The sequence below is a fragment of the Petromyzon marinus genome, chromosome 8 (assembly GCF_048934315.1).
Source record: "Petromyzon marinus isolate PM22_M1 ecotype Great Lakes invasive population chromosome 8, UKy_Petmar_22M1.pri1.0, whole genome shotgun sequence".
NCBI classification, from domain to species: Eukaryota; Metazoa; Chordata; class Hyperoartia; order Petromyzontiformes; family Petromyzontidae; genus Petromyzon; species Petromyzon marinus.
In genome coordinates this window covers 20644390-20653361 of record NC_133674.1, presented here as the reverse complement: position 1 = coordinate 20653361, position 8972 = coordinate 20644390, and the positions used below count along the sequence as shown (strand labels likewise).

The window sequence follows — 8972 nt, the reverse complement described above, 5'->3', positions numbered from 1 at the left end:
GACGGAGACACGCCCCTTACACCCGCCACGTCACCTACTGAACGTCTGTGAAAAAGAGCTTCATAGCTCATTGGATTCCTCCTCCGGTCTAAATAAAGACAACGGATTCTGAAATCAAATCGAGCGTGTGCGGTGCATTCCAAGATGTGCTAAGAGGCAGCGGAGGGGTCGTCTACAAGGAGAGAGAGAGAGAGACCACCGCCGGGCCCGACCAGTGGCAGAACCGGTCCGGGCTGGGCAAGGCGAACAGAATCATAATCTTCATTGAGACTGCAGGACGAATCCGATGAGCTTTGAAGCTCTTTTTCACGGATGTCACTGACGCGAATGTCCCTGACCCTGCGGCTCCCACTCCCCCCCACCCACATTGTGCCCACTGCCCCCTCCCCCCACATTGTGCCCACTGCCCCCCTCCCTCCTCCCACATTGTGCCCACTGCCGCCTCCCCCCACTTTGTGCCCACTGCCCCCCTCCACCCACCCACATTGTGCCCACTGCCCCCCTCCCTCCCCCCACATTGTGCCATCTGCCCCCTCCCCCCACATTGTGCCCACTGCCCCTCTCCACCCACCCACATTGTGCCCACTGCCCCCTCCCCCCACATTGTGCCCACTGCCCCCCTCCTCCCACCCACATTGTGCCCACTGCCCCCCTCCTCCCACCCACATTGTGCCCACTGCCCCCTCCCCCCACATTGTGCCCACTGCCCCCCTCCACCCACCCACATTGTGCCCACTGCCCCCCTTCCTCCCCCCACATTGTGCCCACTGCCCCATCCCCCCACTTTGTGCCCACTGCCCCTCTCCCCACCGAGGCGCTCACTGCGCATGCCCAGCACCGCGGTTACATTTCCTACTCGGCATTGGCAAGCGTTGGGGGGGCGTGGCCCGCTACGCTTCGCGTCACAGGCAAGGCGCGCTGCGGCTCTGGCCAATGAGGTGCCGGGGAGGGGCGCGTCCGCTGTGGGAATTGTGAGAGCGGGAGGCGGCGTGGCAGCAGTCGCGCTCCACGTGTGTGTGGACTCCGGTGCGGTTCCAGCGGCTGCATCCTCCAGCGCGTCCGAGCTCTCTCGATCTGTCTCTCTCGATCTCTTGATCTCTGTCTCTCTCGATCTCTGTCTCTCTCGATCTCTGTCTCTCTCTCTCGGAACGCTCCTCAAGGCCGCCGCCATGTACAGCGTGGAGGAGCGGGGCAACCCCAACAGCCTGGCGTACCGCCTCTATTACAGTGAGTGCTAGCCGGCTCAATGGCTCCCACACCACGACTTCCCTCCCAGAGTCCCTCTCTCCCCGACTCTCCTGCCTTACTCCACGTCGCTCCGAGTCTCTGACTCCCTGGCTCTCCTGAATATCTAAATCCCTCTCCGATTCCCAGAGGCGTACCCCCCCCCCCCCCAACTCCTCGCTTCCTGAGTGACCGACCTTGTTGACTCCCTTGAGTCCCTGCAGGACTCCCTTCTCGAGTCCCCCGCATCCCAGGCCCCCACTCTGGTTCCCTACCCAGGTCCTCGAATTCCAGAGTCCTTCCTTCCTGAGTCGCTGACCCTCTCTGAGTGCCCGACTCCCTGAGTCCGTGACTCATTCCCCCACTTCCACCATTGCATATTGTATTGATTGAAGCGCCCATTTGAGTGGTGTGTGAGTCTGTGAGTTCTAGGTGTGTGTGTGTGGTGTGTACATATGAGTGAATGTGCTCGTCTATGTATCTGTGCGTGAAGGAGTTTGCCTTTCTGTCATGTTCGATGCACAGCTGAGCGAACTCGCTGACCATGGCTCACTGATGACCATGGCTCACTGATGACCTCTGATTAACGCGAGTACCGATACAACACTAGGGGCTGTCCTTGGCACTCTGGGCATGAGTCGCCGATGAGCCCACACTCGTTTTCCCTTTTGGCAGTTTGATATCTGGCCCATGGCTTGCTGATGACTCCCTATGATGGTGAAACCTGTTCCTTCCATGCTGTATACGTGCTTGAATATTTGTTGGCTCCTAAAACATATATAACGTTTAAAAAATAGTCGTTCCCCTTGTATATAAACTTTCTTCAAACGATTGTGCAAATGTGTGGACAAACTACTCTGGGATAAAAATAGTCTTGCAATCCAATGATGTATTTCCCCTTCAGGCAAAAATGTTTCAACTTTTCTCATTACTTAAAAATGTTGCCACGTTCGTGAAAAATCTTTGAGGAATAATCCCTGCCATATTTGATATTTCAAATCGTAGCCGCTTGTGGAGTGTGTTGTGGAGTGGCAGTGTAGGCAGCCGTCGGCGCACTGCGCTTCGAACCCCCGCTCACGTAGGTCGACTCGGCCTCAAATGGGTACCTGGTGCGGTGTATATCAACATCGCCAGTGGCAGGACAAAGAGGGCTGCTGGCCACCCATCCCCTTGTATACCACGCCAGCGTTTGTAGGTGCTCTGTGACAGCACTTGCCTCAACAGTCTGTTCAAGGCTATTACAGGGGAAATTTGCCTTTGGTGGGGAGCGGTGGCGCAGTGATTAAACACGCACTGCCCTATGAACTCGGCAGCAGCCCGAACTAATGTCCCGGGCCAGTGATAACTGAACCTTCGGTTACACAGCCTCATACATTCTGTTATGGCAACTACGATCAGGAGCTCATTGCCAACGTCGATATCTGTCGGCCACGACGAGAGGGCTTCAGGAGAGAGTTCGTGTCGAGTTGCTGTTCCTCCTCCTTTGTCATCTGCGCTTCTTCAACAGTGGCTTGTTATCCATAGTGTGGGTCGCATGGCCAGTCGCACTGCTGCGGCTTGTCTTTATTGTATATCTATGAGTCTCTATGTTTCTCTATGGGTCTCACGTGTGCTGTGCCACCAGTAATAGCTGCTCGCTACGAGCACGTGGCCCAACAGCCTATGTAAGCCATGTGGGAGGAACTCCATCGGTGTGTGGGGAGTGATAGCGTTGTGGTTAATGGATTGCACACTGCGTTACCAAACCCAGCGACCTGAGTTCAAAAGTGTTGGGAGCGACATCTGAATCGGATCGGGGCCTTCCCCTTGGTTGACTCGGCCGTAAAATGAACAGAGTACATCATTTCCGATGGATGTCAACAAAACTGTTATTTGACGCGCGTGTCTGTCATGATGTGAAATGCAGGGCGATATTTTCTCCCCGTGTGACCGTTTCAGAAACGTAGACATCCGTCGACGGTTGAGTCGTTGTTCCAGACCGTCCCCGTAATTCTCACGAGGTCCGTGCCCCATCGTCGCGCAGGTTTGGAAACTCCGGCCTCAAGAAAGAGACATTTTCAATGATTGCCCATCGCCTGCTGTGTGACATGTGAATCGATTGGGAGTAGAAGCCGAGCCGACTCGGTGCATGTGGTACCGGCTGGGGGAGGTGGAGCAGAGAGCGCCAGTGAGAGGAGGAGGACCTTGAACTTGTGGTGGCAACCAGATTAAGCTGACCCACACTACTCGACCTTTGGAATCCGCACTCGGTGATCGATATGTAAGCGTAGAAGATGCAGGGATTAAGGCCGGCACAGTGGTACATGAGTGGGTTTGTACTCATTTCAGGTTGAGTAGGTGGGTACTGAATTGAGGTTAAGTCGACCTACAGGAGGCCTCGGACCAGTTCAGAAAGTTGCCACTCGTGTCGGTGGATTCGAACTCGGGTCCCAGGGTTGGTAGCGCAGCGTAGCGCTAACCGCTAGCACTACCGCTCCCCACACTCACACTCCTCCCTCACTCGCACTGCTGTTTCCCCTCTGTGGATTCACTGTAGGAAAGGAAATATTCTGGAGAATGCCGGTATGCACACGTTTAGCGTGGCGACAGGGGCCGGTAAAGCGTACCGTCCTGTACCGACCAGACTCGTCAACACAAATCATTCAGGAAAATAAAATAATTTAAACCGAGCCAACACCTACAGCTGAGTGTGGCTTGGACATGCGTTGTGAAGGTATCACACCGCAACTTCCCTAGAAAAGTGTTCATGTTGATTTAAACTATTCGCTGCATTATTACAGCATGATTAACTATTTACGAAAATTAAGTTAATTATGACCAACCTCATTAGACCTCCTTTGCCAGTACCAAAATATAAGAATAGGGTTTTTCCCGTTTTTTCTGGCAACAAAACTGAAACCTTTTTACAAGGATTCATGTCTGCATTAACCACAATACTTGCAGTCAAAATGCAAACAAAAAACATACTATGATAATTTATGCATTGTCCTTGGAACTGATTGGTCCCCACCAAGGGACGGCTTTCTTTTGAGCCTCGACCCAATTGGTGCTCGACCAGATGACACCAAAAGGCGTCACACAGCTCAAAGAAAATATAAGAAAAAAAGGGGAAAAACCCTATTATATTTTGGTACTGGCAAAGGAGGTCTAATGATGTAGATGCTCACCCCGAGCCCTCATTACTTTGAAAGTGCATTGTGTTTGAGCTGTACGCCTTTTGGCGTCATCTGGTCGAGCACCAATTGGGTCGAGGCTCAAAAGAAATCCGTCCCTTGGTGTGGACCAATCAGTTTCAAGGACAATGCATATATTATCATAGTATGTTTTTTGTTTGCATTTTGACTGCAATTATTGTGGTTAATGCAGACATGAATCCTTTTAAAAAGGTTTCAGTTTTGTTGCCAGAAAAAAGGGTAAAAACCCTATTCTTATGACCAACCTGTATCACCCTGTAAGTATATGCACGTCACATTAACATAGTTATTGTAATGCATTGTAAGCTTAAATAATATGCGACAATTGATGCGCATGCATTAACCTCCAGGCATCACCCGTTGCCACTTGTTGCTCGCCTGGGGGTACACACTGATGACGTAACGCCACCCATTTATGGCCCAAGGTGGGCAGGAGATGTTTGTGATTCTAGCAATTGTCTGATGATGCCGACTGTCACCGCCAGTGAACTGTCAGGCTTCCCAGTCGTCACGCAGGTTGTGTGTGGATCGCTCTCCCACAACACTCCGGTGGTGCTGCTAAAGCAGTACAGAAGGTCATTGACCTATTAACCAAATAAAACCACCTGAGTACATGTATTTATATCATGTGTTTATAACATAGTAAACAGGATGAAACCTAGCTTTGCTTCCGTGAGATCTGGATCCTGGGCATGTAGCGGCTAGGTGAATGATTGATTCAGTTTATTTTGGCGCAGGAAAAACCCAGTGGGCAATAAATTCTAACTTTCGATGGGGACTGGGTTACACAATGCATGTGGTGGCCGTGAGATGTTGTCATCTCACTCACCTGGTAGGCAGGAGGTCGCGGGTTCGATCCTGGAACCTAACGATGCCTGTTGTATATTTGTAGTTTGTTTGTTCTCGCTCTGTGTGGTGACCGTGTGGATTCTTCTCTGGGTTCTTCCAGTTTTTTAATGCGCCACACCGGCCATCATAGGTGCTCGCTAACAGCACATGCTGTAGCAGCCTGCGTAGGCTACACGGGGGTATTTTTATCTTTGTGTTCACACCATAGTGGAATGGTATTGGGACAGTGGGGAGCGCAGTTGGTACATCTGCGAGGCATCTCAGTCGGGTAACCCATAACACCTGGGTCTGGCCCGTGACTCCCTGCCAGCGAGCCTTTCCGCACTCTACATAGGCCTCAAAGTGCACATAGCCTGGCACAAGCGTCGTGGTGATGTCACTGTCACGTCGTGACGATTGGCGACTGTTTGTTGTTGTTTTGCCCAGCGGTCGGTGTTGTTTGTTGTTTACTTGTTGCCGAAGCTACTGACGCCATGAATGTCATCCATTCTCTGGGTGTGACCTAGTCGGCCGGAATGTACCCGGTCCTGTCAGATCTCAGCGGCTGAGTCAGGGTTGAGCCCGGATATCGCCTGGATGGGCAACCGCCACAACTGTGCCCCACAACTGTGCCCCACAACCGTGACGCTATGCATATCAAAATGTTATTACGCATGAAAGTTTTGCGTTGATTTTGCTTCAACAAAGTGGGCACTCGAGGCCAGGATGGGAGTGTCATTCTCCAAAAGTGACCTGGATCACCATATTGTGACGAAAGCAAAAACAAATAAAATCACAGCAAAAGTTGCACCCACGACGCAAAGGGACAGAGGCGCAAAAACAACCGTGGCGTCGCTTCGGTCAAATCGAAAAATATTCCACCAACGTGAATCATTGTTGCTTCACACATTCCCTGGAGTGCGAGGCGGCTCGGTATTGAAATGCAAGCGGCCACGTCAGCCCAGGAACGCATTGCCCCAGGCTGCGGCGTCTCTGAGACGGAGAGACAGAGAGGGAGGAGGGAGGAGTCGGGGGGGGGACGTTGCCAGCGGAAAGGTTAAATATTTCACGACGCCGTCGCTATTCATGGAACGAGCCGGAGCGGTGCGCGGGCTGCACTTTATTGAGGATGCAAACCGGTCTGGTTGCCTGGAGACCGTGGTCACAAATGTTACCTTCTCGCAGTCACAATCGTGCGGTTTCCATTCCTGGTCAGGGTTGGGTACAGGTCAAGCCGGCCCTGTTATCCCAGTTCTTTCTTTCTCTCTCGTAGTGGTCAATGAAAAAAATCGATACTGCTTGTCAGCATTCAAACATGGTATAGCTTATGCATGGACTTGCCCCCGTCATGAAAACGTTGAATTTCCACCACTAACCCATGACTGTAAGCAGGAAATGAGAACTGCACCCCACCCCCACATTTGTTCACTTTGACCCCTCCCCTCCCATCATGGCCCCGTGTGAACCCCCAGGGTTGGTTGTGAAATGGCGTGCGTGTTTGTGTGCCGTGTGGTTTATGGCCGTGCGTGCGTGATTATGGCCGGGCTGTGTTTGTGCAGCGGGCGCAGTGTCGCCCCTTATTGTGGTTGCCGGCGCTTGAGCTGTACCTTGCTCAGCGCAACCGACGACCCTGCCTGGAGGGGGGAGGGAGTGTGACGTGGCGGTGGGGGGGGAGGGGACCTGGGAGGGATGGGAGCAGGGGTGCAGGCGCCAGGCAGGGGTGTAGCTATCGAGTACGCAGGCTGTGCAACTGCCCCGGGTCCCCGTGGGAGGGATGGGGCCCCCCGGTGCTTTCCGCCCATCCCTGTCCAGTATTGTGAGATGCGGTCGGACCTTTGACGTCCGGTCAAGCGAAATGGTTCTCGTCAAATTAGGCCCTCGATTCGTTGTCGCCACCGTCGTCGGCGGTGATCAATCCGCTGTTGGATGAAGGCCTCCGAGCCCTCGCTGGCTCTCGTGGTCCCAGCACCTGCACACGAGCCGCTTCATTGCTCCACCTCCTGTGTGGACGCACTCCCTCGGACGCGTTCGGTGACGTGGCTGCCACCATCGTTCCCAGTGACGAACGCTGCCCAAGCTCGCTCACTTTTCATAACCTGGGTGATGTCAGTAACCCACGTGACATGACCAGCTCGCCAGGAACTGCTGATGGTTTTTGCATAATACACAAAGGCTGAGTGTTATTTTACATTTGTGCATGTGTGTTTGAATGTGTAGTTTTTATGGCCTCTACTTTCATTCTGTTATGATGACGGGTTTTCTCGTCGCTTACAGATTTGAATTTCTGTTGGCATTAGCCAAGCGAACGGTGCCCACTGTGGAAGTGGGCACTCCACCCGTATCATTCTCAGAAGCAGCCTCTGCAGCGGTGAGCATCGGCGACCGGACTGTTGCTGATGAGACCCAACGATGACAAAAAAACGGCCCACCACAGTTTTTCGATTACTGCCGCCAGTCGGTTACATTCGCTCAACTTTTTCACGACAAGAGTCCGACGATGCGGTTCTTCGGGAACGGCTTGTGGTGGTGGTTTTTGCGTGATGCCCAAATGGCTGTGTCTTCTACACATCTGCGTGGTTTGAAACTTCTGGGTTTTCTTTGGGCCCACACGATCATCCTCCGATGATGATTTGGGGGTTTTGCCTGTCTCCTCTAAGCCATCAGTTCCTCATTCCGTCCCTCTGAGTTATTCAAAGCATCCAACTCGGCGGCCGTGCTTTCTTGCACATTTTTCAGATTTCGTTCAATTTTCTCGTGGGGCGTGTGGGGTGTAATTATTCCCCACGAATCGATTAGAAAAATCGATGACTTTTTGTCGTCGTCATCATCGTTGTGTTGGAACGTAGCGACCTCTAGTGGCTGGAGGAGTGCGCGCGTTAACTCCAGCGCCCGCGCGGGCGGTCGGAATCGACATTGATTTGTGGATCGATGATGCAACACCATCATCATCATATGTGCTGCTGATAGACAAGCAGTGGTGTGCGATTACAGGGCGGGAGGGGATGGGGAAGTCGGCGTTGGGGAGGGTGGAAAATGGGAGGGGGGCAAAGCTGTTGATCGTGGCATGGCCATGAACCCAGGGTCATTGTTCGGGCGAGATTAGGTGGATGCTATACGGGGTGGCAGGAGGTGAATGGTAGGGGTGGTCGTGATGTTATGAGATGATAAAGGTGGAGGTGCTGGTAGTGGTGGTAGTAGAGATGGGGTTGGTGGTGGTGGTAGTGGTGGTGGTGATGTGGGTGGTCTGCATGCAACAGCAGCAGCTGATATCACGGCCTGTGTGTGCGCACGAGCCGTGCAGGGCGTTGTGGCGCCGCGTGGCACCATGTGGCGCCGCTAGGATTCACGCCGGCGCTTCTTGAAGTTACCGCCTGGCCCAATGTCTCGGCGGTGGGGGGAGAACGTTGAACCACACACACGCACGCCCCGTGTACGTGTGGAGTTCAGCGTACCTATGACGTGCGCAGGTGGGGGTGGAGTGAGAGGGAGTGCCCATCCCCCTACTTTGAGACCACAGTAAATGTATATATTTATATTTACCGGATAAAATGCAAGAAATGTTTTCCTTATCAATATAGGGACCTCTATTTAAAAATATCTGTGTGTATCTATTGCGCGTACCATTGTATCTCTGTGGGAGCGGTGCACAGTGGTTAACGTGCTGCGCTACAATCCCGGCGACCCGGGTTCGATTCCCGCTCGTGGCCCACATCAGTGATCATTATC

At 52.9% G+C, this 8972-nt stretch overlaps 1 protein-coding gene across 2 annotated transcripts in view; it reads left to right on the top strand.

Annotated features, from left to right (window-relative positions):
- The first annotated feature begins 934 nt into the window (after positions 1–934).
- The window catches only part of LOC116940366 (inorganic pyrophosphatase-like), a 60864-nt gene continuing 52826 nt past the window's right edge, over positions 935–8972 (top strand). Inside the window, exon 1 of one of the 2 annotated variants that reach the window (XM_032950132.2) lies at positions 935–1227. In XM_032950132.2, the coding sequence (XP_032806023.1) occupies positions 1170–1227 (58 nt within the window). In that variant the 5' untranslated portion in view covers positions 935–1169. The remainder of the gene's footprint in view (positions 1228–8972) is intronic. The other variant, XM_032950133.2, reaches the window with a different exon arrangement.